Raw genomic sequence first — 27,014 nt, forward strand, 5'->3', positions numbered from 1 at the left:
TGAAAAGAGTCAAGAAGGAAGAGGACTTAAAAATGAGAATGAGAGGAAAATGTTCTGATGCATCGAGCAAGGGAAACAAGCTGAATGGAAATTTGTTCCCTGAGATTTACATTCTGTGTTTTGCCAGGGCAAATAAAGGCCGGGCAATAAAAGCTAGTAAAATGGCAGTTTAAAGGCAATTACTGGTGGACTACTGGAAATGGCTTTTGCTGTTTGGTTCTGTTATTAAAGCGTTGCTGGAACAGGCTTCATTTAACTGTAAAGACACCAGGTTGCACGAAGGCACGGCAACGGAGAAGCTTAGTCATAAGTCCTGACGCAAAGATGACTTTGAGCTGAGGTTCTCTGCACAAATTCCTGCAAAGATTTGGGCTGGAGCCAGGCAGGAGCTGTGTGATCACCAGGCTCAACGTCTCCATTCAGATAAGCTGGGAAATTATCTGGGTCACCCTTGGAAAGCATCAAATCCATCCGCAGGAATGCACTGCAACCGGAAAAAATCAATCCAAAGCAGCAGGAAAGGCACATCAAAGGACTAATGCATTTCCAAACCATAATGTAGGCCAGCCACGTTCAATCCAGGCACAGGGAGGGCAGTGATGTGCAGTGCAGACTCGAGTGATGGCAAATAATTTTGCTGCATTGGCTACACACAGTGAAGAATATGCAGCTGTTCTTTCCATTTTGATAAAGGAATTTGAAAACAGGTTTCAATATTGCAAAAAAAAAAAAAAATCATAAATTTACTTTTATGAAGCACTTTTATTTTCAGTTCATATCTATATAAGACCTGCAAGTCCTGGAACACATAGAGTTGCAATCAGATATGCAACTAAAAAAAATCTGATCATGTCTCTTTACTCCTCTCTTACCAGAGGAAAACATCCCTCGCTTCACAATCACACCTTATTCATGTGCATACTGCCAAAAAGCAACGGCATTTGTGAACAATTGTCAAGGATGAAGTGCAGGAAAAGTAAAATTTCATCAAAAAATCCCCGATGAACACCTTGAGAGTGTTCTAAGAATTGCAGCCAACTTCCAATAAACCAGACTGATGCATCAACTTCACAAAATCAAGGTCAAATATTCCACCAGTTGTATGCTTTTGTTCCTCTCTCTTTTTTTTTTTAACACTTTAAGAAAAATGTTAAAAATTAAAATGTTTTGTTACTTATATTCTAATGATAACATATAATTTAACTAGGGTTGCTCCGAAAGTAATGCCTCCTGTTTTATTATGTTGGTCCATCATGTCAGAGGCGGATGTTGGTGATATGGTAGTAGAAGTTGAACCTTCCCACCAGTATCCTCTCACATTTTTGTTGCTGTGTGACAGATGGCAGCAGAGGGACACAGTCTGACAGAATGTCACCTGACGTGGAAGTGTGTATGAATCAAAGGTGTACCACTGAATTCATCCATGTGGAAAAAATTGCACCCACTGGTATTCACTGACACTTGCTGAATGTTTATGGAAACCAAATAGTAGATGCTGCACAGTAAGGCAGTGGGTGGTGCATTTAAACAGCGGCAGTAATGGGTCACCTCTGCTGGTGCACATTTTTATGAGCACAACATGCGAGCTCTTGTCTATCACTGGTGAAAATATACAGCTGCTGGTGGTGACTATGTTGAAAAAATAGCGGTTCACAGCTGAGAATTTGCTCTATCAAACAGTGTTATTCTGCCCTCTGTATCTGTTGTAGTCTCCATGGAAACAATTAGGAGGCATTACTTTCGGAGCAACTTATGTGCATGGGGCCCAAGGTCTAAGTAAGCCATAAGTTTGGAGACTCATGGCATAGCTGTTACCTTTGCTAAAATGTTTCCCACCTCCTGGCCTTCGGTGCTCAATATTTGATGGGATGATACACCTGAAGTAGCTGAGTGTCTCGATGTGAAAGTTCCAGCTGTGTTTTTATCCCTTCCCTGCTGTGTCTTGTGTCTAGACGTCAATTTATTTGGGCAGAGATTTCTACCTGTGGCTAGAAGGTCTGGCTGACCAAGTTCCTGATTACCTTGGACTTTCCAGAAATGCTCATGGCACCCTCTTTGGCCAAAATCATCTCAGATAATGGCTTTTCCCACTCTAAGTGGGAAGTCAGAGGCACCTCTTGTCAAGCCCAGGATTGACATCCACACCCCACCTCTTTTCACCTCTGGCTTGAAACCACCCGCTGGTCAGCAGGCAGGAATTGGATTTCCAAATTAGTTTACCTATTAGGCTTTCAAATAGGTTCATGCAGCTGGTGGAGGGAGGTGGGGCTCTCATGTTGGTTCCCTGAATAGCTCTTCAATAGCTCTATCTGCTTCAAGAGCTCTAGTGCTTTTGTGTTGTCTGATAAAGTCAAATTCATGTTGGGTATTATCAAACCTAACATAGTCTTGAGTTGTAATGTAATGAAGTGGTTCTCTGCACAAATTCCTGCAAAGATTTGGGCTGGAGCCAGGAAGGAGCCTGCGTCAACAGCCATTTGGCTTCCTCAGATATAGGGCAAGGATCCAAGGACTGCTGGGCAGCTATAGACCCCAGTTCTCAAGAGGACATGAAGAACATCTCTGAGACTCTATTTGTAAAGCTAGTGAGGAGGACTGCAAGCCAGGATGGAGAGGGCCTAAGAACACTCATAATTGTAGACTCTGGAAACACAAAATAGGGAGTAATAGCAAGAGATGGGGAGAAGAGTATTCAGAATACAGCTTTAGGGAGAGTAATGGGTTAATCTGCCAGAATTTTAATGCATGAAATGCATGAGGTATATAGAAGAGGAGTTGGAAGTCTTAATACATGATCAGGATTGCACTTTAATAGGCGTAACACAGACTAGAATATTAATATCAAAGGGTGAAGCAGGGCAGGAATATAAATGTAAGTGTGTAGTGCTTTTAGAAAAGAGGGAAATGTCTTGAATATCAAGAATGCACTCATTTGCCTTGAGATCCAGTTGTAAAGTCATCTAAATCCACTGAAATTCTCTGGGCGGTGACTATAGGGAGGGGATACAAACGTTGTCACTTGGTTGGGAAGTCCTATAGACCACCAAATCAAAAAAGTAATTGGATGAGACTTATTACAAGCTGGTTTACAAGAGTGATTTTTGGTCGTGCTGGAACTTTTGTCTCCCCAGATATCAGCCAGGAGGGAATTCAGTAGGATGGAAAGCAACTGGTGAGTTTTTGCAGTGAGTTGGTGGTAATTTGTAGATCCGATGGATGGAATTAGAGGGGTCTGAAGGAAAATGAAGACAGCGAGATATTATCATTGAGGCTTTGCATAAAAGAGATTGGGTACAGGCAGAGTGGAACAAGTCATATCTGCCTTCAAGAAAAGGGAAAAAGAAGACTAGAGCAGTGATAGATGAAATAGCCTGAACCCCCCTCTCCCTTAACATGGGAGAAAACAATCAAAGGATCTGTGAACACTTTGAAGACAAAGTGAGACATTGTCAACCTGGTTTTGTGGAAAGCAAGTCACACCAGGATGTCATGTCCTACCACGGGTGTCTGAAATAGATGATATGAGTCATGGTCTGAGAGTACCCTAAAGCTCTCTATTAAGTAGTCTCAGACCAGCGTGCTCAGATGCGGAAAGCGAACACGGCAGACATCTAACCTGAGGTCAGATGAATTTCATCCAGGCTGTCGTATATCATGGCTCCTCTGTCACGGCCTTGGCTTTGATGTGAGAATTGCAATTTTAGCAATTTAATGAAAAAACAAAACCAAGCATAGTGTTCTTAGTCCAGCACCAAGCACAGCAGGGATAGTGTTGCCTGCACCAGCAAAATCACCAAATATTTTCCAAAGAAGGATTAATTAGCTTTCCTTGGATAATGATCAACAAGATGCCAATTTCTGGCCATTAAATATGTCATGAATTGGTCTTTATGGGTGCTGGTAGAAAACTGCACATCTCCCAACCACAAGTGGACTGCTGCTGTGGATGGTGGATTCCCACTGGAATTCAACTGAGCTTCCTTTGATGCTCTACAAACATTTTTATTCACTCTCTGCACTACCAAATTTTAGTGCTAATATTTGTCATCCATGGATTCAGGTGCTCACAGTGAAGCAGTTTCCAAAATGTACTCTACATGTGGTGATCAGGGAATCACAGAGTGGCTTGGTTTGGAAGGGACCTCAAAGATCACCCATTTCCAAACCCCAGTAACGAGGGGTGCAGCATACTGATGTCTTATGTTATCCTCATTGCTCTGGTAAAGTGCTCAACAGCTGCTTGCAGTCAAGCAGAGGTTGAAATGCTTAATAGAATGAGGGCATTTTTCTCAGTAAGCAATTACCAGTTTGGATCACGAGCTCATAAATACTACACAACCATAACCAGTAATCAGCTGAGCAATGTCATCTGTTCATGTCTGGAAATGCCCCTGGAAATGCTAAAGGCATTAAAAGTAATAAGTAGATGCATATTTCATGTGCATTCATATTGCATGTTTGTGATGCAAAACACAACGTTCTATTACAACTTACCTTTGGCTTTGGTCCCTCTTGCCCAAGGCTGATTTTCCAGCAAAACCTCTCTGAATGTTGGCTTTGTGGAAAAGCACTGAGCCAACATCACCTCACCTCCCCCACGACCCATTCATGTGTCCATAGGTGGAAGTGCCAGCCCAGTTATGTGCCCAAAGACAGAGAAACATGCTCCAACTCACGGCAGAGCCCAGCAGGCCTGGTTCTCCTGGCTCCCCCTGAAAGGAAAGTGATGATGATGAGTAACAAGGGGACAGTGCTGCTGCACTTCCTCTGGAATTGGGGATTGTCAGAGGACATAGTTACAGCAGATGGAAGGGGCAGATAGGATCCCTTAAATATCTCAGATGGGCAACTGAAGGGAGCCCTACGTCTCCACTGAGTATAATTTAGACAGGAATTCATACCTTGCATATAAATGCTGACATTTCAGCAAATCATTACTATCATAGCACAAGGAAGATGTCAGAGCACTCTGCTGCTTTAGAAAAAGGGAAGAATCTCTTGGGGTCTCCTGGCTACTTCTGCTTTTTGGTAGCTCCACAACATTTAAATCAGCGATTTCAAAGAAGGAATCATACAATCAATCATAGAATCATAAAATGGTTTAGCTTGGAAGGGACCTTAGTGATCACGCAGCTCCAACCCCCCTGCTGTGGGCTGGCTGCCCCAAACCACATCTGGCAGCCCAGAGCTCCATCCAACCTGGCCTTGAATGCCTCCAAGGATGCAACACCCACACCTTCTTTGGGCAAAGAATCATATGGTGAAAAAAAAATGTATATAAAATCCTGTCAAAGGATTTTATATATCAGTTCATGTGTGATTTTACAGTTTAGTCCTTAAAGATGATACCTTAAAATAGGTTTTGGGCGTACTCACTTTCTGTCCCACTGGTCCTCTTGTTCCAAAAAGCCCCATGGCTCCCTTGGAGCCAGCTTCACCTCTGATTCCCTAAAATTATAGAATACCTGTCAAATACTTTCTAAGTACATCGTGCTCTTGAAGTGGCCCCCCCTGAGAGAGAACCCTATGAAGATGGAAGAGTGAAGGACAGTAAGAATCATTTCTATAGCAGGCTTCACCTCCAAGGATCCCAAAGATCTTTATGTCAGCCAGTGCCAGGGAAGGAAGCCACCAGCTGCAGAAACCTCATAGCTCAGTCCCAAAAGGGAATTAGTGCCCAGTGATGGAGACTGAAGGAAAATAAGCAGAGAAGGGTCTCATATTTTAAAGAAGTTGCCTCTTTGCTAACACTGAAGTACAAAATCCTGGTTGAATGTCTAGTGGTGGACTAGTGGTGCTCCATCTAAAGACACTCAGATACTCAGCCAAAAGGTGCTATTGCTTTAGGAAATGCTTACATATTATTATTATTATTATTATTATTATTATTTAATAAGAGAGCAGTCTGACAGATATTGTGTGTGAGACTTCATCTGACAAAAAACACAAGTATCACCCACGGGACCTTCTGCACATTGCTTTTACAGTCACTGGGGATCTAATCAGGGATGCTGCTGTTGTAGATACTTATATTTATTCTGCACTGTGTCAGACTTTTAGAACAAAACCCATTAACATGATACAAAAATAGGGATGACTGGTGCATGGAGATTTAATTCATGACTCAGTCTGAGAGTGGGAGAGTTATATGATTCCTTCCAGTGGAGTGATGGGTTGAGACCTGACACCTCCACAGGTGCCAAGGCTCAAGTCCAACCCCAGCCCATCCCTACCATATCCCTCAGTGCCACATCTCCACATTTCTTGAACATCTTCAGTGACTCCACCACCTCCCTGGGCAGCCTGTGCCAATGCATTACCACTTTCTCTGAGCTTCAGGGTTTCAGGCAGCACGTCCAGCTCTTGGAGAGAAATGAGACTCTTCCAGTGTTATGTGTCTCTGTCACATCGAGAGATTCATACCTTTTCTCCTGCAGGCCCATCTTCTCCCTTCTCGCCTTTGTCTCCATCAAAACCTGGAAGGCCTTGTTCACCCTGAATGATAGGACAGAAAATTAGTGGGGTTGTGCCTCTCTCAAGGAAGGACCCATTTCTCAGTCAGTGGCTTTGGACCAAAGCACTGGTTTGTGATGGATACCCAAGCTGTGCTGAATCACAACAATAGTAAAACTTAGAGAATAACCTGAACTGGAAAGGACTTATAAGGGTCATCAACTTACAGGATCTCCTTTACTGCCTTTGTAGCCTTGGGGTCCAAAACCAGTCATGGTCTCACCCTAGAGAAAGGAGACACAGAAGAGATGTAGATAACAAGTGGTGCCTGAATTCATGGCTCCCACTGGATAGGACCACACTTGCTGTGATGAGAAAAACAGCGAAAGGGTAGCAAACATCTGCAATGAAGGTGAGCATTTTCCAATGCTCAGTCCTTATGGAAGGTAATAAGTAAGTTTAATTTATTCTCAACTAAAAGCTAGGTGATGAATATGCATAGAAGATGACAAGTCCTGAATTTTGACAGTGATCTGTTGCTCAAGAAAATGTTGGGGCCCAATGGCAGGGCCACAGTCCAGATGTCCCAGCTAGAAGTGGAGCTGTGCATGGGAAAGTGGAACCCTGAGGTTCAATTCCCAATCTGAAACCATCAGTGATCAGGCAGGTCCATATCTGACATGGTGGCTTGGCTCCTTCGTCACCATGTGTCACTTGGGATGTCAAGGTTTGCATCTCCTCCCACGTGCAGGACCTGGTTGTAGGCTCATGGTGCCCTGATTTAATGGTCATGCAGTTGGAGCTGAGGTTGGCGAGTAGTACTTTTACATCAGAAATATTGCTTCTGCAAGCCAGGGCACTGTGACCAGCTGACAAGTACATGCTTCTAATATGCTTCCCCAGAAGGATTCCAGAGAGTGCCATTAACATCCTTGGGGCACCCTGAAACTCTACACAGCAATAAGAAGAACAGGTGCAGATTCAGCAAGGCATGTGTTTTGGAGGCAGGACAGACCCAGTATGGAGGGTGATCTATGTCATACAGACATAGAAAGGAGCACCTTTTCCCTTTGGAAGATTTTTACATCTGATTTGGATGCTGAGTGCAGCCTGCAGTTAGTATTTGACTATTGTTATTAGCAGCATACAGCACTGATTTATTCATTTTTTTCCCCTTGGAAAATAAATTAACCCCTTACAGGCTGCTAATTCTCCTTGCTAGCCCCTTTTGGCAATTGTAGCCTATTTGAAACAGTCTCCCTTTATACCAGCTCTCTTCAATGTTGCAAATCCATCCCTTTTCGGGGAGACTGTGCTTTGCTGCTAGATTCTTAACAAACATCCGTGAATAAACATTCCCCAGAATTTGACCATCTTTTGCAACTTATACAATGATCACTATCAGATTCTGCTCCAAGTCTGTCTTCATATACTTCCTGCTTTCCTGCTTTTGAGTGTCTGTGATGGAGATGGGATGGGGCTCAATCAATCTTGCAGACAAAAGGGAGCATAAAGATTCTGTAGTTTAATCCAGTGCACAGCACAGGCCCTGAAAAGCACACAGTTCCACTTGTATTGATGGAGAGGGAGTTATAAAGTAAGTCAAACTGTAACCATGGGGAATGAATCCAAGCCAATCATCCCTCTCTCTCAGCTCTACCTCATACGCCTCTTTATATTTTATTAAGGTATTCTTTGGAAAATGCATTACACATTCCTTCGACTCGGGAGGTGTTTTGGGGCCTCCTCACGAAGCAGATTAGGAGTTGATTTGTCTCTGCAGCAAGTCCCTTTTGAAAGCAGCCTCCTCAGAGACAAATTGGCCCTGATCATTTAATGCCGCATGACTCAAAGGCAAAATCATCACGCAGGTTTTCGAAAACTCATTTTCTTACAAGCCACCTCAGTAAGGGAGGAAGTTAACAAAACACTAGGCAGAAATTCAGCATTTTCTGTTCACTCTCTGCACCCGGGGTTATTTTGCATTACCTGCCATGAGCCAGACTGGGGTATGCTTTGGGGTGAGCTGGTTAACAAAAGTCAGTGGAAATTTTCTTTCTTCCCTTACATCATAGAAAGCATTTTTGTGCCCAAAAAACAGCAACTGAAATGACTTATTTTTTGCTCCTATCGACAATAGCTGTTGTAGAAGCCCATTAAAACTATGGTGCTAGCTCTGCTCTGAGCATTACATGGAGTGCAAGCCAACAAAGTGGATTGAACCCACTGGAAAATCCCATGAAGGAAGGAGGCATCTAAATCTTGCATTCTACTGTGTGGGTGTATAATGTAGAGAGAATGGACCCAAACTCTTGGATGAACATAGTGAAGGGACCAGCTGTAAATAGGGAAACACCCATTAGACAGAAGGAAAACACATACCAGTATTTCTTATCATTTATGTCTCTACTTTGTCTGATCACTGAACTGTTCAAATAACTGTCCATCTGCTCACAGGTAATGATAAGGCCCTAACAGCCTTTTACCCCATCTGCCCCAAAAGGTCACAATCTGGAACGTTCTTACTCTTTCTCCCTTGGGTCCCAGAAGTCCCCGATCACCCTGAAAGCAAGCAAGATATAAAGACAGTGAGTGATTCCCTTTTTACTCACTTTTTCTGTGCTACTCAGTCCACTGATTTGCACACTAAGCCCATCTTTCACAGTTGGGAGTCAGCTCCCCTGGGCATTCTGCCAAAGCTTACCATGGGAGATTGTGCCCAACTAAAATATATTGTGCTGACCAAAAATAAAGACCTGAGACTGATGTGTTTTGGCTGACCTCATGCTCAGCATGTCCACACTGCAGAACTATCATTGGATTTCCATCTTCCAATGGGGCATGGCAGCTCTGGTAATATGTCAGTACTACACCTAGGGTGGGAAGGCATCCTGTATTTTATAGGATTTCCCAAATTTCAATCTCAAAGCTTGGATTTTGCACTAAAAGTGTATGAAATACTAACTGTTCCACAAGGTTTTATGTAGGAGGTGGGATATAAGCTAAAGGGCAGGATTTGGCACTGATGGCATCTCCATACCCTTCTCCAGTGCTCATGACTGGCAAAGTGACAGCAGATGGAAGAGACTAGAAGGACCAGGTAGGGATAAGAGAGCAAAGAGAGACTGTAAAAATGCACTGAGTTGCTTTTGAGTAGCAGCACTATATGTGGTTGCCTTCATTCCAGTGTCTGATTGCACATCCCTACATTTGGACAAGATTTACTCTTCCCATTGCTGTGCTTCTCAACTTCCCAAGGCTTGCAAGAGGGAAATGGCAGAAGGAGAACAAAGGGATTTCTGCTAATGGATGTAAAATGAATGGGTATGTGTTGTCTGGAAAGTAATCTTTGTCCTGCATATGCTGCAGGTGAGCTGCTCCTCAGCCCAGCCCTGCACACTGAGGGATCAAATGGAATACAACAGGAATTCCTTTCTGTCCGAACTCCCAAATTTCCTCCCTTCCCACCATCCTAAAAAATATTTTTAAAAGAGTCTTGCAGAAAGATAACGTGCACCCTGATCACAGCCCAGACCTTACAGGGGATTGCTTGTCACTTCAGACTTCCATACATTGATTAAAGTGCCCTCCCAATCTGTCCCAGAAATATTCCCCACAATGGTGCCCTCCTCTTCAGGAGCTGCATAGGAAAAGGTGACAGTGACTGTTGCTTACTCTTTCGCCTTTCACACCTGGGAGACCTTTTAGCCCCTGCAAGAACACAAAACAAGATGTGAGGATAAATACAAGAGAGGGAAGATATTAGGAAAGAAAGAGCAGTCTCCACTCTAAGACAGAGCTGCCTCCAAGAAGAAGTTTCAGCATAGAAAAGCTGCTGGTGGAAGGGGTACAGAAGCTAGATTGGCCAACTTGATCTATTTTGCAAGCCTCATGTGGAGACTTTTGTATGCTTAACATCAACAAGGCACAGCCACAATCTCTCAGGTCTCCCATAGGCCCCCCCAGGTGGAGGTGACAGGATCTCTAGTCGTCCCTCATCACAGGAGTGGGCAGGGACAGGATAGACTGGAATGGCACATGGCCAACTGGCCAAGAAGATAAAGCAATTATAGTTGGCATGACAGCTTATGTCTCACATGAGGCTAAAGATTTTACAGTCAACCGTTCCAACACAACATAGGAATTTGGGTTCCCCGAGTTTCTATTTCCCACTGGAAGCATCAAACTATTTAATTCTTTTTAATTGCTCATGGGGATTTTTTCCAGCCCTGAAGCTGTCCATACTATAAACATCAAGCAACCCTGAAATTGTCCATACTGTCAAATCAGTTCAGTGCTACATTAACACTCACCATCATACCAATAGGGCCCTGGACTCCCATGATGCCCTCGTCACCCTGTTAGGAAAGAGAGGTCTAATGATGGCCATCAACAGACACATGCAACACGCACAGTCCCAGATCCACAATCCATCCCAATAGGAGTTGAGAATGCAGAAGCCTAGATCTGTAAAGGGAGTTTTGCAGCCTTGTTCACTTATATGTCTACATGCATTAGGTGTCCTATGGTTCTGGATTAAAGGGCTTAAAGGACTCCATACCACACACGTGCCACTGAAGTTGGACAGTGTACTCTGTATTTAGAAAATACTCTGGTCAGCTTCAAGCTTCAGTTTCTCCTCAGCTTTCAAGAGAAACACATCTGTAGGATGATCTGAACCTGATTCTGCGTGATATTAATCCCTCTAAAAAAGTGCCTCTTCTCTGTTTCTATAGGGAGGCACTGGTTGGAATGGCTTACAAGAAGCAACCTAAGGTTGGGTGTCCTAGTGTGTCCTTTCTTAAGCTGTATTCACACGTGACAAAAGCATGGACAGCAAAGGGCAGAGGTCTGAGATGTTCCCGGTGTCCCAGAAGAATTCTTACTCTCAATCAGAGATCTCAGTAGCTTTTTATGTGCATTCTTGATATGCACATAACTTGATTTCAGTAGGACTCCCCACAACAAAAAGGTAATCAGAAATTCATCTGGAACCCACATCACTGGCTTTCAGAAGGAAGATACCACCAGTCAACTGCTCAACTCATGCCTTTGGAGACCAGTGTGGGGCTTATCTTCATATCTAGCTCTTGCTCCCAGAAGCCAGATAACTTCTTACTGTTTCTTCAAGTGTGCTATTGACTCTTTTTAAACCTTACTACAAGGGATAGCTGGTGGATTTGTGAAGTGCTTCAATGACTTCACTGAGTAGAACCCACCAGACATACATGCATTTGAGATGCCTAAACTTGGGCATCATCCTGCAAGGCCAAATCTCTCCTATCTGGTCAATATAGTATGTGATTCTGTAATTCTCTCCAGATTTATGCTAGAGTCAGAAGAGCAGAAACATTATTTCATCATTCCATTCTGATAATAAAGCTTGAGTGAGGTTTACCCCAGACCTTTCACAGCTGTTGACATTCTCATTAACTGTTTTGTCTCAGGGGCCTCATCGAACCATTCTGCTGGCAGATGGGGGATTTGTCTAAATGGATTGCACCATAAAATCAGTTTATTCATGGAACAGCCGCAGACGGAGCAAATTGAAACATGGCCCTTGATTATGACTCAGTAGGGTCTCCCTGGGGTCTTTGCCAGAAGGGCACCAAAACTTCTCAGCAGCCTGAGGAAAAGTGAGCATTGCTTCCCCAATTCCTGCTGGGTGTAGCAGTGTCTATCACCTCCAAATCTGGCCAGTGAAAAATTAAAGCAGGCTCTGTAGTCAGCTCTTTTGGCATCTTCTATGATGGATGAGCAGACAGTGATGGTATAAAGCTGCCTCCAAAGGAGAGTAGCTTGCAACAAGCCAAGCAAAGAACATTTACAGAAAACCTACTTGAGAACCAGGAAATCCTCGGGGACCTCTTGGACCAACAGCTCCAATCCCAGTTTCTCCCTGCAGATCAGAAAGACAGAGGTCTAATTTGGAGGAAGGACACCATGTGCCATGACTACTGCTCAGTTTGACCATAGAATCATAGAATCATTAAAGTTGGAAACGATCTCTAAGGTCATCTAATGCAACTGTCTACCTACCACAATACAGCCCTCTAAACCATGTTGTCCCTAAGCACCACATCTCCATCTTGAACATCTCCAGCAATAATGTCTCCACCACCTCCCTGGCAGCCTGTTCCACTTTCTTAGAGAGGATTTTTCTAATGTGGTTGGACTTGATGATCTTTAAGGTCTTTTCCAACCTCAGTGATTCTATGATTTTATGACAGTATGAAATGATTTAAGTTACAGAAAGAGTCAGGGTACTCCTTTCCATTGACTTTCTGCAGCTTCTCTGGAAGATGCCCCAACAAACTGGGGGAAGAAGGGCATGTAGGTGAGAGGGGGTGAAGCATCTAGACGGGATCCAGGATAAGGAGCCAGGAGATAGCAGTGGGTTGTCCATTACTACCCAAGGATCTAAGATATTTGTACCCTTCTTGGCAGGCTGGCACTCACCTTGTTGCCTTTGGGCCCAGGTGTCCCAGGAATCCCCTATAGGATGAAAAAAAAAACACAAAACACGACGACTTTGTTTTGCAAGTCCTTGGTGCTCTCCCATCCCAATGAAAACATAAAAGCACACTCAGCCCAGATACCAGGGCCTCAGCCTCTCTTCCCAGCCAAGTCTCTACAGTCTCTCAGAAGACAAAGGGGGTGATGTATTAAAGTCACCTCTTTTCCTGGCGATCCTGATGGTCCAGCAGGCCCAGCAAGTCCATTCCGGCCTCTCTTCCCACTCTCACCCTTGAAAACAAAATCCTTTAAGGAGGAAAACACCAAAAGGCAAAGGTCCCACTTCTCCCAAGCCAGCCTGAAAGCAGGAGTGTGTCCCTAGGTGCTCCTAGGAGGAGTAGTCTTTGAAATGCTCCCAGTGTGGGGGCATCATTGAAGAGAGGTGGACTTCAATGGACTGTTGTAGGCAGTATCAGGAGGACCACACTTGTTTTCTCCTTGGGCTGAACAACACAACATGCACAGTGCCCTCAGACCACCTGCCTTCTGTCCTGGTGTTCCAGGTAGACCTGGAGCCCCTCTGTCTCCCTGGGAACCAGGAATGCCAGCGTTGCCACCAATGCCTTGAATGCCCTGGGCTCCTGGAGGTCCTGGAGCCCCTGGCTCACCCTGTTGAATGAATAAGAAGGAATTTAGATTTGAGGTGAGATTAATAGCCCTCCAGAAGTCCTGAAGAAAGCCCAGTGGTGTATCCTTGAACTCACGTAACAGGTACGTAGAACTGGGGGTACTCAGTAAGAGATGTTCATAGGGATGGAGTAGGGGCTGTGCCATGGCTTAGTAAATGCAGAAGACCATGCACAGACATTTTTATCCTCTGGACCTGACTTGATCTAAAGTGGTGTCTTGGAGGACACAGAGCACCCCCTCCATCCCAAACCCTGTCACTGTCTTTGCAAGTTGGGTCTAGCTTCAATGCCATTACCATCTTCAGTGTCTTTCCCATCTCAATCACCACTGTGCACCACACCCAGCAGTGGGATGATCAGCAAAGACAGTGGAATGTAACACCCACAAAAATACAAGTGAGATCCTATCTAGAGGAGAAAAAAGATTTACCTTAAATCCTGGGGGTCCAGCCTGACCAACAGGGCCTCTGAACCCAATTCCTGGTTCTCCCTGTGAAGAGAAGAAGGTCAGGAAAAAGCAAGACCACTCTTGGCACTATGGGACCATCAAAAAGCACAAACTGGAACACAAGAGATTCCATGTCAGGAAGCACTCCTTTCCTGTGTGGATGGTGGAGCACTGGAACACGTTGCCCAGATAGTCCTGTATCTTCTGACATTACCCTTTTTTGATGCGTGCCCTGTCTATGTGAACCATCAGGAGTCCCCACATAGGAGGCATAAATGCTGGGTCCCTGTGAGTATCCCATCCCAGCTGTGTCGAGCCCACATCTCAGGAGGTTATCTGGACTCCTCAGCTTGAGATGGGAGGTTAGATATTGGGAAGGTAGAAGAGTCATGGTGGGAGAAGAGACACCTCTGGTAACAGTGCTGTTCTTTACCTTCTGACCACTTTCACCTCTGTCTCCTTTGGTGCCCTGTGAAATGAAGAGAGAGTTATCAAGCCTGCTGGAGTGGCTGTGTGAAGCACAATCTCACTGGAACCCTGAGCAAGAGAAAAGGTTTCCAGTTGTGCCCATAGTCTGTGGCAGGATGGAGTAACTGGAAGTTCAGGGACACCTCTAATGTCCAGTTCTTTTCCCCAGAGAAGGTTGGAAGTGACTGTGTGACAATGGAGGAGCCAAATGCTCTAACACAAGACCATGCTGCTCCTGGTGTGTTACTGGGTTCTGGGTCTACTGGGCTGAGCTCAGGGGGTGATACAGGGCTCACCCTGTTCATACAGGGTTCATACAGGGGTCAGAGATTTCACTTCTCTATACAACTCCCAGTGCTGGATTTGGGCCACTTAGCTGGTGACACTGTCCTGTGCCAGTGGCTGAGCCTGACTCCACATCTCACCTTTTCTCCAGGCTCCCCCATCTCCCCAGGCTGCCCCTGCAAGACAAAAAGATCCATCTTCCAGTCACCTCCCCTCTTATGCCCATGGTCCCTGCACAAAGGCATTGAAATTCATGGTGACCCTTGCAAAATACCCTCTTTCCATTGGACTGTGAAACAACCCTCCGTTGTCCACCTTTCTTTTGAATATCTAGGTCCCAACACCTCAGATCTCCTGTTTGTCCCTTATGAGAAGTGTTCATGAAGAGACACTTTGTGTGGCTGAATGCCTGCTTGGATGGCAGAAGATGCCATAAGAAAGTTGGAGCTGGGTCTGACCCTTCCTTCTATCCCTGTTTACATCAGCACAATCTCCCTCAGACCCTGAACATCCACTTCACCAGGATGTCCCAGCTTCTTATCTTCCAGACCCTATTAGCACAGGGAGCCTTCTCCAAGTCCCAGAGGCTCACAAAAGCCCTATTGCTACCTTTTCTCCTTTGTTTCCACGGGCTCCTGGAGCTCCCATTTCTCCCTGGAAAAAAACAACAAACAGCCCCTTTAGTTCAAGTATAAGGAACGTTTCCTTCCCTTTTTGGTCAAAGTAGGTGCTGCTTTCATTCCTGCATCATATTTCAGGAAGCAGTACTGGAGGACTATCTCCTTTCCGTCGCATTTCTGGTTGGGCTATCCCAACCAGGTCCAAACCATAGAATCATAGAATATCCTGAGTTGGAAGGGAGCCATAAAGATCATTGAGTCCAACTCCTAAGTCCAACCAGAGTCCAACCAGATTAGGACTGTCCCTAAACCCATCATTGCTATCCTGCACAGTGGAAGTGCACAGAGAGAAAACAAACTGGAGTAATTGTAAGATATGAGCAGTACTGTAAATCTCTCAGGCCAAGAATAATGCAGATATTAATGTAAGATTGTAGATACCATGGGTTTGAGGGAGAAGGAAGAAGTTCACCGAGGAGAGAATTACTGAGGAGCCAAAAAACCTCTACAAATATGTCTAAAGCAGATGTGAAAAACTCAAATAGGGTCCTCTGCTCATTCTCAGTGGTCCAAACCACGGATTACTAACTCCTGAACCCACCAGCCTGGCCAATTTTTACCTGTGACTTTTAGCCTCTAAATGAGACTGCCCTGGGGAGATAGACCTCCATCCTGTCTCACCCCAGCACTGCATTGGGTATCTGCATTAAAGGTAGAACAAAAGCACTGACCTTTTGGCAGTGGTGGAGTGGAACTGGAGGGCCCATTTCCTCCTTCTGTAAGAAAACAAATGATGGTACAAAACAGAGTTTGGATTCTGCATGATGGGAGAAAAGACTATTCACATCCTCACCACGTGCAGTGGTGGTGAGAAGAGCCCTGGGCATGAATATTATAATATTATACCTTAATTCTCCTCGGGCGCTGAGGACCTGGGTATGTCTTGAAGAAAAAAAGAAGAAAGCATGAGAGCATGTGGGGAAATGTTTCCCCTCTTGAGCCGTGGAAAGGGTACCTTCAAGCCGCGAGATGATACACAGCAAATCAATGCATTGTAGCAGGGGTAGAGGTGTCTTGCAGGGAATCCATGTGTGGTCAAGGATCGTGAGATCCTCATTGAAACACTCCTGGTTGGATATGATGTGGTCTCCAGGCTCACTCTGAGCCACTCCATCCTGGATAGGATACCTGAGATCTGGTTGTACCCATTGGAAATGGGCTGTAGTGTCCACAAACCATGAAATGCCTTGGCACAGACATCCCACCATAACTCTGACCCTCTACAGACGTCTATAGAATCATAGAATCATTTGAGTTGGAAGGGACATTTAAAGCTCATCTAGTCCAACTCCTCTGCAGTCAACAGGGACATCTAGATCAAGTATGAGAAGCAACATGTCACCTCATGGCACAGATAAGCTCAGCTCAGTGCTACCATAGCCCACTGCCAAAGACAGGGCAATCATCAATTACTGCTTTCAAGCAAATTAAATTAATTCAAACTCATAGGAGATCTAGATCTGTGTGTTTATAAACACACATTTACATGTTTATATACTCCTAAAAATATCTTCTATACTCTCAGGACGAAAAAAAAATAAGGTTATCGTGTTCCATCATTGATTAAGTTTGATTTTCTCCACTTCTGCTTTGTGAGCATCACGTTTCCCTTGCCAAACACAGTGAGAACACTCTGCTCTGCCAAGAAATTCAGCTTCATCAGCAGATGTTCCTTGCTTTATTTATTAATATTTATCACTAACCTTTCACATACACCCTCTACATTCATCATTGAGAAGAAGCAAATTGGGCTTCCTTTGCATGCATGTGTTTGAAGACAACCTTGTATCAGGTATTCACTTACCACGGATCCAGACGGAGATTTTGGAGCTCCTGGGGCACCGGGAGGGTGAACCTATGATAGAGCCAACAAGAAATGATCCCCACTCCCTTATGGCTCTGCTCTTAGACATGCTAGCCCAAAGCCATTGGGGTGTAATGGGGCTTTACCATGTGTCTGTTATGCTGGGTTGATCTCCTGGCTCTAGGATGCCTTGGGAGTGCAGAGCCATCTTCTGAATTCATGTTTTCCTACAGGAAAGAAAGCAGCATCATAGAACCACAGAATCATTAAGGTTGGAAAAGACCTCTAGTCAACTGTCCACCTACCACCAACTACATCTTACAACCAATCATCCCACTGAGCATCTCTTGTGCAATTAACTTACGGCTATTTCAGAGGAATAATACCTAAAATCTTGCAACTTTGAACTCTACTTTCCTCCCTGCATCATCCATGTCTGGGTAACACACGTGATATGCATTTACTGCACACATTATACCTGATTGCAGTAATACAACTGTTGATGTTTGATCACTCTACTCAGTAATCTTGCTGACATTTGCAATGCTCATAGTTTTGGTTGGTACATATTTAAGACACACATTGTAAAGCTTGTACAAATAGTTACTGGCTTGTATTGTAAATTGGTCATAATACTAGCAACAGTAATTTATCTGCTTGCTGTTTTAAAAACAATCATATTCCTAGCTCAGTGTACAGCAGTTATTCCCTGACCCACATGGTAGTGAACTGCAGAGCAGCTTTGGCAAATATTCTGATATGAAAGCAAAAAAGCAATGGAGTGATTCACAACAACAGAAGGCAGGAAACCTCCATGCACTAAAACCTCAGCCCTGAGCCTTGCCAGGAGCATAGGTAAAAGAGGAACGCATTGGGATGGGATGCAGTTGTTTGGCACTATTTCCACATTCGTATTATTATTATTTTCAGAATCAAAGACCTGGATTGACCTCAAAATTTAATCTAGAATCATGTGTTGAGTTCTGTTTTGATGGATTTAACTAACTGGATGATAGTTTAATTTACTGGCTAATAAACACAGGAAGTTTCTGACTCACTAAAATGCATAATGAAAAAAGATATTTTTGCCCAAAGAAAACTGAGATTCCTTACTGAATCGTGGTGAGGAGCAAGAAAGAGGAAGAAAAGATTCACCAGTGATGTGCTGGCACACATTGCTCAGGAGTGCTTATTTGGGGTGGGTTTTGGTCATCCTGTACTGGGTTGCAGCTGATCTGCATGCAGAGCAGATACAAAATGCTGCTGCCGTTTTGCTATGGGTCCGTATTCATTGTGAAGAGCATCATAAGGAAAAGGCAAGGCAAGCCCATGGGTTGCCAGGACCTTGCAGAGATTTTATGGCAACCCATCTGCATGGGATCTCATAACGCTGTCATTTACAAGGATGGTGGGAAATTGCAGGGGGTAATAACTCTCCTTCATTCTGCAATTCCTCCGCAATTTTAGCAGTTTCCAGCTCTGAGATGCCAGCAATAAGGTACCTCAAGAGAAAGGAGAAAAGCTGCTGCTTTCTGAAGCAGTGATTTGCTGATATCAGTAGCAGTGTCAGGAAAAAGGAAAAGAGGGAAAAATAGGGAAAGGAAAAATAGGGAAAGGAAAAGATAGGGAAAGGAAAAGAGGAGGAGAGGAGAGGAGAGGAGAGGAGAGGAGAGGAGAGGAGAGGAGAGGAGAGGAGAGGAGAGGAGAGGAGAGGAGGGGAGAGGAGAGGAGAGGAGAGGAGAGGAGAGGAGAGGAGAGGAAGGAGAGGAAGGAAAGGAAAGGAAAGGAAAGGAAAGGAAAGGAAAGGAAAGGAAAGGAAAGGAAAGGAAAGGAAAGGAAAGGAAAGGAAAGGAAAGGAAAGGAAAGGAAAGGAAAGGAAAGGAAAGGAAAGGAAAGGAAAGGAAAGGAAAGGAAGGAAGGAAAGGAAAGGAAAGGAAAGGAGGAAGGAAAGGGAAGGGAAGGAAGGGAAGGGAAGGGAAGGGAAGGGAAGGGAAGGGAAGGGAAGGGAAGGGAAGGGAAGGGAAGGGAAGGGAAGGGAAGGGAAGGGAAGGGAAGGGAAGGGAAGGGAAGGGAAGGGAAGGGAAGGGAAGGGAAGGGAAGGGAAGGGAAGGGAAGGGAAGGGAAGGGAAGGGAAGGGAAGGGAAGGGAAGGGAAGGGAAGGGAAGGGAAGGAAGGAAGGGAAGGGAAAGGGAAAGGAAAGGAAGGAAAGGAAAGGAAAGGAAAGGAAAGGAAAGGAAAGGAAAGGAAAGGAAAGGAAAGGAAAGGAAAGGAAAGGAAAGGAAAGGAAAGGAAAGGAAAGGAAAGGAAAGGAAAGGAAAGGAAAGGAAAGGAAAGGAAAGGAAAGGAAAGGAAAGGAAAGGAAAGGAAAGGAAAGGAAAGGAAAGGAAAGGAAAGGAAAGGAAAGGAAAGGAAAGGAAAGGAAAGGAAAGAAGGAAAGGAAAGGAAAGGAAAGGAAAGGAAAGGAAAGGAAGGAAGGAAAGGAAGGAAGGAAAGGAAAGGAAAGGAAAGGAAAGGAAAGGAAAGGAAAGGAAAGGAAAGGAAAGGAAAGGAAAGGAAAGGAAAGGAAAGGAAAGGAAAGGGGAAAGGAAAGGGGAAAGGAAAGGGGAAAGGAAAGGGGAAAGGAAAGGGGAAAGGAAAGGGGAAAGGAAAGGAAAGGAAAGGAAAGGAAAGGAAAGGAAAGGAAAGGAAAGGAAAGGAAAGGAAAGGAAAGGAAAGGAAAGGAAAGGAAAGGAAAGGAAAGGAAAGGAAAGGAAAGGAAAGGAAAGGAAAGGAAAGGAAAGGAAAGGAAAGGAAAGGAAAGGAAAGGAAAGGAAAGGAAAGGAAAGGAAAGGAAAGGAAAAAGGAGAAAAGCAGAAGGAAAAGAGCTGATGCAATGAGCTCTGGAAAGAGAAAAACAGGAATAAAATGAGGAGGAAGAAATAGTTCTGCAAAGAAAGAGAGTAACAGCAAAGAGCATGAAAATATCAGGTTAAAAAAAAAGAAAAAAAAAAAGGAGAGAGACTGTAGGTATATCCGTATGGAGAAAACAAGAGGCATTTATCTGTATTAACTCTGAAAATGAGTGAGTTGAGGCTGGGAGATGGAGGGGATTGACCTGTCCAATCCCATAATGCCAAAGAATTGGTTCACCCACGGAAAGAGTCACCACCCACCTCTTCTTGCACGGGCATGTGTACCAGGGCTCATCCTGTCTCCATATCAGTTAATTTGCTTCCCCCATTAACTCCTGCCAGTCAGAAATTGCATCTCTGAGATGAAGCTTCTTGGGCTATTACAGACTGCTTCTCTCTGGGGCCCTGTGAACCTTTTAACAGGTAAAATTCGTGATTGCAGCTGCTGCTGACGGGAAAACAAGCGGCTCTTATTTTGCTCTCTTTGCATTGTGGGGATCTGTGCTGTGGGGAGAGAAAGACTGCTCCTGGCTCCCTGCCTATGGGCCATGTTTTTTTCTCTTCCTGAGAACAAAGGGGATAAATGGGGCAGGTGGTAAACCCAAAGTGCTTGCTTTTGGATAAAGACCATCTCAACGTCGGTCTCAAGTGATAAATAAGACCCTGGTGATAAATGATTGTGACTCTGCTTCTCATGTAGGGGATGTAATCCCAGATGTAGGGATTAATTGAACTACTGACACCCCTAATTACTGAAGACAGCACTATATTTGGCCCCAAACTTCTCTTCCTTCCCAGTGCCATGGCCATAGTGTTTGCGCACACAGATGCAGTTAGTTCCCTTAAAATAGACCAATAGGGCTCACTCCCTTTTCATTAAGGTGGAAGATGCTCTGTCTCATTGATTAAGTCCAAATGCATGAAACTGCGATGAGGTTGCTCATGAGAAGCATCCAGCATAACTCAAGTCCACAGTTTCAGATTTGGGATGGTCTAATTCATAGGCTGTGGGTGCAGGTCCATAGGGTCTGAGCTCTGTTTACTTTAGAGAATGGGGCACCACAAAATTCCTACCTCAGCCAGGATCCTACAGACATTAGAAATTAGAAATGTCCCGGGAGGTGTACAAGGAAAGGATAGCTGTGGTACTGGTTTAGTGGACATGGTGGTGATGGGTTGATGGTTGGACTTGTTGATCTTAGACATCTTTCCAACCTTAATGATTCTGTGATTTTATGATTCTCTGTCTGCTGGAAACAGGCTTTGCATGCTCCTGACTGTATGCACTGTGGCTGCAGCTGAAGGATGCTCACTGCTCAGGCTGCAGCTTGCACACAAACACACGTTTTTTGTGAATGCTCCTATTTGTGTGTTTGTGCTGGGAGCCCTCTCCTGGCTGCAGCAACTATTGAGAGTCTGTGCGGAGGTAATTTGCAATAGGAGTGGAGGCAACTTACCAGCAGACTATTCAAATCAGAGCAAGATTTCCTCTTGACAGAGCCTCTCCACTTTAAGCTACCTCCCACATTGCTATTCCTAGAAATATCGGATGCTGTTCATGGCAGAAAGAGTGCTTGCAGCTGTAAGCAAACACTCAAGGGATTTTTCTGTTCAGGCTGTAGGCATCCTGTCTCCAAATGTTTTATACTGTCCCACATGACATCCTGGTCATCAAATGGGAGGAGAATGGATGTGATGGATGGACTCTGGATAAGGAATTGGCTGGATGATCGCACTCAGAGAACTGCAGTCAGTGGCTCAAATGGGAAGACATTATATTGAAATCATAGAATTGTAGAAACATTAAGGTTGGAAAAGACCTCTGAGATCATCCAGTCCAACCACCAACCTACCCCCACTATACCCACTAAACCATGACCCTCAATGCCACATCTCCATGTTTCTTGAACACCTCCAAGGATGGTGACTCCACCACCTCCCTGGGCAGCCTGGTCCAATATCTGACCACTCTCTTGGAAAAGGAATTTTTCCCAGTATGCAACCTGAGATGTGTTAAAACAGTACCAGATGACTGCTTTTGTCCTCTCTTCATCACTGAGGTTGGTGTCACTTGGTACATGGTTTTGGGGTAGGGTCTACCAGCATGACCCACTGCTCTCATAATTACAATGATGTGAAAGCAAAAAGATGCTGGGTTTGGTAGATGGGAGCTGAGCATGACATGGGCTCTTGGAAGAAAATGGATATCTGGGAGAGCAGAAATAAAGAGTGAATTTGGATGCTAGGACTCAGACAACCATATCTTTGCAGAGCACCAATGTATTGCTCATCAGCTCACCTCTGACAACTGCTGTCAGCCTCAATGTACCCTATAACTTTGCTGCAAATGCTATAACACAACTTAGAGGGTGAACATGGACTTTTAAAGCAGCTGTACCTCCTGACTATGGAAGAAGCCTCTCTCTTTCTGTCCCTCAGTAACTCATCTCTTCAGTTTTTTAATAGACAAATGTCTCACAGATCTTGAAAAAGAGCTGTGTGTCACCCTACAACGTTTCCTCTGGGACAGTCACTTTGTCTCAGTCGACCCACAAAGTTTGTTAAATTCCAATCTCCTCTTGTTGAAATTGTTATTTTTTTCCCCCAACAAAATGTGTAATTAACCTCCAAGAAAATTTAACAAGGGTTCTAGGGGATTCCCTGACCACATACGAAGGACACGGTTGGCCAACAGCATCCTGCCCAGACTCCGTGTCCAAGCAGTGCTCTTCTCTGTGGATGTGTCTGGGGGCTGTTCCAGGGCTCAGAGCATTGGGTGTGAGATGAACATCCCAGCCTCCTCCAGTCTATCACTGATCTCCACAATGTTCCTAGTATGACCTTGTGCTGCTGGAGAATACCTACAAGGCTGTTGTCCTCTTGTGGTTGTCCTTCCACTCTTTCCTCCAGGGATTCGAGAAGCTCTATGGACAGGTTTCCTTCCAGATCATCATCTGGATGTGGTGAGGGCACAGAGAAGCTCTGCAGAAGGTGATGGATGAATACAGCATAGTCTTAATGATTACCAGAGTGGAACATAGAAAGCAAAGTTTCAGGCACTGAAAGTGATTCATGCAGAAATCCTTATCCTTTAACTAAATTAATTTTTCACTGCAGTAAAACAGAGGAAGAATCCACAATATTGCAAAGGGTTTGTGTAATCAAGTTCTTCAGAATGTAATCCCTTTGCATCTATTTAATCAGCACAAGTAGGAATGTAATTAAAAGTCACTAAACAGGCATTTACGTACACTGCTGAGAGAGACACTTGTCCCTTTTGAATCTCCCTCCCTCCTTCTCTCCTCAGACTCCAATGATTCAGGAGTGTTCCCCAGGGGCTGGTGCTCAGAGTCAGAACCATCAACAGATGGACCCTGTGGAGACAAAGAAAGTTAATTCTTTTCTATGTCAAGACCTAATCCACAACACACTGCTTTACCCACACTGCCATTCATTAGAGGCCCAGGACAAACCTGGAGAACCAAGTTGCCAAGATCTCTTGCACCTTACTTGAGAAATGCCAATGATGTTGGGCTTTGGCATCCAACAAAGGTCCCCAGTGGGTCAGGGGGCTGCTCAGGGGCTTAGAGGTGAATGTTTTGTCTCTTCTCACCTTAAACCCCAAACCAGGTCCTTAGAAGGAAGCATTCAGCTCCTTCCCACCCTGTCCTGGACAAACAGCCCAAGCCATCTAATTATACCCCAGACCCCCATTCATAGTGGCAGAGATAGTGACAACATTTATGAAAAATCCTGATCATTAAGATGAACAAAACTTCCTTATTGTCATAGCTTTGGCGTCTTTGCTTCCCAAATCTGGCTCCAGGCTTGCTGGTGTTTGTCCATTTTTGGTTTCTTGGGACCTCTGATGCAAACAAACCTACTGGTGAGCACTTCATTCCCCCTCAAGGCCCTAAAATATTGTCATCCTGGCTGCTGTGATCTGGAAAAGCAAGATCACAGTAAGATCCTGGAGCAGAGTGAGGATGAGCCTGCCTTACCCTAAGTGCCTGAGCAACAAGTCATCACTGAATCAACCACAGAGAAAGACAAATTCACCATGAGCTGGCTCCAAACACTCCCACATCTCTTGTGCTCCAGTTACAAGCAACATTTCCTACCCATGACTAACAAGGGTTAATGGTGAGTCACCTCTTGACTGTCATAAGAGAGGATTAGAAAAGCCTCACCACAGCTGCCAGTGATGTTTTCCAGACAATCTTTTATAAGACTGTCTACTATGGGCAAATTAATACCCAGGACTTCTCCTGCAGCTATGAGAGGTAGCCTGGATATAGCTCTCTATGTTTATTCCTGGATGTGTGCTGCAAACATACAGGAACTTGGGTCCAGGATGGAGATGAGCCATAACATCACTAGTAAATTCCTAATTTCCATAACAACAAATTATCTGTTACTTGCAATTGCCAAGGCTGTAGGCAATTAGATTATCTCTAGCAATTAGCATGGTTACTTGAGCAAATGAGAGCTATGGAGTCATGGCAGGGACAAGAAGGAGCTGTGTTTGGGTAGAAGGGAAAGGAGGATGAGGGATGAGCAGAATGCCACTGGAGCATGGACTGGAAGCTCTGGCATGCATCAGAAGTGTGAGCTCTTAATGTTATTCCTGCAGCAAACTGAATGGACGAGAGCACAGATCTATGACTATACTTCATGAACTCTGCTGCTTATTCTCACCTTAGGGAGTCCTTCAGACACCAGCACCCTAAATGGAGTGTCTACTGCCAGACTCTGTGCTCCTTCTGTCACCCCAGTGCTGGTCAGGACATCATGAGAAGTATCAACTGTCAATGAACCCTGTAACATCAAAAAAACCAACAATATGGCTTTGTGTGACCATGACAAACATGAGCTCCTAGGAACCACAAATGCAAAAATGCAATGGATTCTGATGACTTATTTCTGCCCATTACCCTGGCTCTCCAGCAGGCTCTGTCCCACCTGCCTGTCTTCCTCTACCAAGATGGAGAGAGTAATAAGCAGTCCCTGCTCACCATTTCATAGAATCATGGAATCATAGCTTCAGTCCCAGCACAGACCACTGAGGGACAACACCTGTGATTGATCTTCATCTGGTCAGTTGAGCCACTAACCTCTACTCTCTTTCCAGTTTGGAGAGAAGGATGTTATGGGGGACTGTGTCAAATGCTTTACTGAAGTCCAGGTAGATGACATCAGTGGCTCTTCCCTTGTCCATTGCTGCAGTTATGCCATCGTAGAAGGCCACTAGGTTGTCCTTGGTGAAGCCATACTAGTTGTCCTGTCTCACCCCTCTGTCTTACATATGCCTTAGCACGGCTTCCAGGAGGATCTTCTCCATGATCTTCCCTGGCACAAGGATGGTGCTGCCAGATTGGTGGTTCCTTGAGTTGTCCATTCTACCCTTCTTAAAAATGGGTGCATAGTGGCCTTTTTTCCAGTCACCATGGACTTCACCTGTCCACCATGATTTTTCAAATATCATCAAGAGTGGCTTGGTGACTACATCAGCCAATTCCCTCAAGACTCTAGGATGCATCTCAGTGGAACCCCAATCCTTCCTACCAGGGCTGTTCTGTGTCCTTTACTTTTGAAGCAGACCTTGTGGTCATTTCTCATATTTTCAGCTGCTTTGCTCTCCAAATCCCAACCCCAATCCAACAAACCTTCCTGGTGTGAGCCTTTAGCCTCTTTCAGATTAACATGCCTGAAAGCCACTATAAACTGGATGACTGAGGTGACTTTGAAACCTTCATTGTCTCATTTCCTTCTAGGTCTGTCCATGCCCTGAAGATGACAAATACTCACGCCATGTTTGGGTGTGTATGGAAGTGCCTGCTTTCTCCTGGAGGTGTTGGAGCCACCCAAGTGCTGCATCAGCCAATCCATCCCCTCCTGCAGGATCGCGTTGGAAAGGTCCTTCAACAATGCCAGCTGCAACCAACAGAGCCCATAGTTGTTTACTGTCACTCTCCCATCACCAAGAAACAACAGTGCTATAGCCAACCTGGAATGATGTCTGATGTGTTTCCAAGAGGGTAACAGAGCATTTGGCCCTGTCTGCCAGCAGTTGATTTAAATGTAAGTGCTTATGGCTTGGGCATCTAGGAATAGATTGATGGAAGTTATGCAATGGCTCTCTCCATTCTAAATGAATCCCCCTACACTTGATTAGATAAGCCAGATCCTCATCTCCCTTATTTGCTTCTCCAAGCTTACAATAAGGAGCTGAGGACGATGAGCTCATCTATAAGGGTGTAGTTAATGGGAGACTAAAAGCTGGGGCTCATCACAATTACTGAGCTTGTTGACTGCCATGAGACTGGAATGACACCATGGCTGTATTATACACTAAGAAATGTGTACACTGTGATTTGGGTTATCAGCAAAGGAGAAACCCCAACTTTATGCTAAAGATAGACAATATGACCAACATGTACAACAGGACCCTGTGGCTCTCCTCTTCTTGGCTGTGCAGATGCAGAACTGAAGTACACTTCATACAAGCTAAACCAAATGGTAGCATCAAACTCTAAGTGGGTATTTTCTAAGATCTCAATTTCATATGGGCCTCAAAGCCCCCGTTCACCCCCTAATGGAGCAGCAGCAAAGCTGTCCAAGAAGAAGTTACATACACATGGAAAGCTGTAAAGTGAAATCTAATAACCCTGACTTCTTGTTAGTGCCAGTGATGGACTGGGAGGTGCACATGTCATCTCCAGAAGGCCACAGGGGATAGACAGAAAGGTTATTACAGTCATCTTATCAAAAGGAAAATCAGAGCATTACCTACCTTGATACCATTTTCTTCAAAAAGTCTCTCCAGATCCTGAAAGAAGA

The 27,014-nt window shown here is 44.6% G+C and overlaps 1 protein-coding gene across 1 annotated transcript in view; it reads right to left on the reverse strand.

The window, feature by feature from the left end:
• The window catches only part of LOC100545769 (uncharacterized), a 97,863-nt gene that overhangs the window by 18,380 nt on the left and 52,469 nt on the right, over window positions 1-27,014 (reverse strand). The window contains exons 52-75 of the mRNA XM_085212414.1: window positions 26,968-27,003; window positions 25,983-26,108; window positions 24,873-24,992; window positions 23,426-23,548; window positions 23,040-23,156; window positions 17,430-17,510; window positions 17,284-17,334; window positions 16,326-16,361; window positions 16,151-16,195; window positions 15,409-15,453; window positions 14,940-14,975; window positions 14,480-14,515; window positions 14,029-14,088; window positions 13,453-13,578; window positions 13,129-13,200; window positions 12,913-12,948; window positions 12,293-12,352; window positions 10,767-10,811; window positions 10,129-10,164; window positions 8,980-9,015; window positions 6,681-6,737; window positions 6,424-6,495; window positions 5,377-5,448; window positions 4,677-4,712 (exon numbers count right to left, since the gene is read on the reverse strand). Of these exons, the coding sequence (XP_085068540.1) occupies window positions 4,677-4,712; window positions 5,377-5,448; window positions 6,424-6,495; window positions 6,681-6,737; window positions 8,980-9,015; window positions 10,129-10,164; window positions 10,767-10,811; window positions 12,293-12,352; window positions 12,913-12,948; window positions 13,129-13,200; window positions 13,453-13,578; window positions 14,029-14,088; window positions 14,480-14,515; window positions 14,940-14,975; window positions 15,409-15,453; window positions 16,151-16,195; window positions 16,326-16,361; window positions 17,284-17,334; window positions 17,430-17,510; window positions 23,040-23,156; window positions 23,426-23,548; window positions 24,873-24,992; window positions 25,983-26,108; window positions 26,968-27,003 (1,560 nt within the window). The remainder of the gene's footprint in view (window positions 1-4,676; window positions 4,713-5,376; window positions 5,449-6,423; window positions 6,496-6,680; window positions 6,738-8,979; window positions 9,016-10,128; window positions 10,165-10,766; window positions 10,812-12,292; window positions 12,353-12,912; window positions 12,949-13,128; window positions 13,201-13,452; window positions 13,579-14,028; window positions 14,089-14,479; window positions 14,516-14,939; window positions 14,976-15,408; window positions 15,454-16,150; window positions 16,196-16,325; window positions 16,362-17,283; window positions 17,335-17,429; window positions 17,511-23,039; window positions 23,157-23,425; window positions 23,549-24,872; window positions 24,993-25,982; window positions 26,109-26,967; window positions 27,004-27,014) is intronic.

The sequence above is a fragment of the Meleagris gallopavo genome, chromosome 1 (genome assembly GCF_905368555.1).
Source record: "Meleagris gallopavo chromosome 1, MGAL_WU_HG_1.1, whole genome shotgun sequence".
Taxonomy (NCBI): Eukaryota; Metazoa; Chordata; class Aves; order Galliformes; family Phasianidae; genus Meleagris; species Meleagris gallopavo.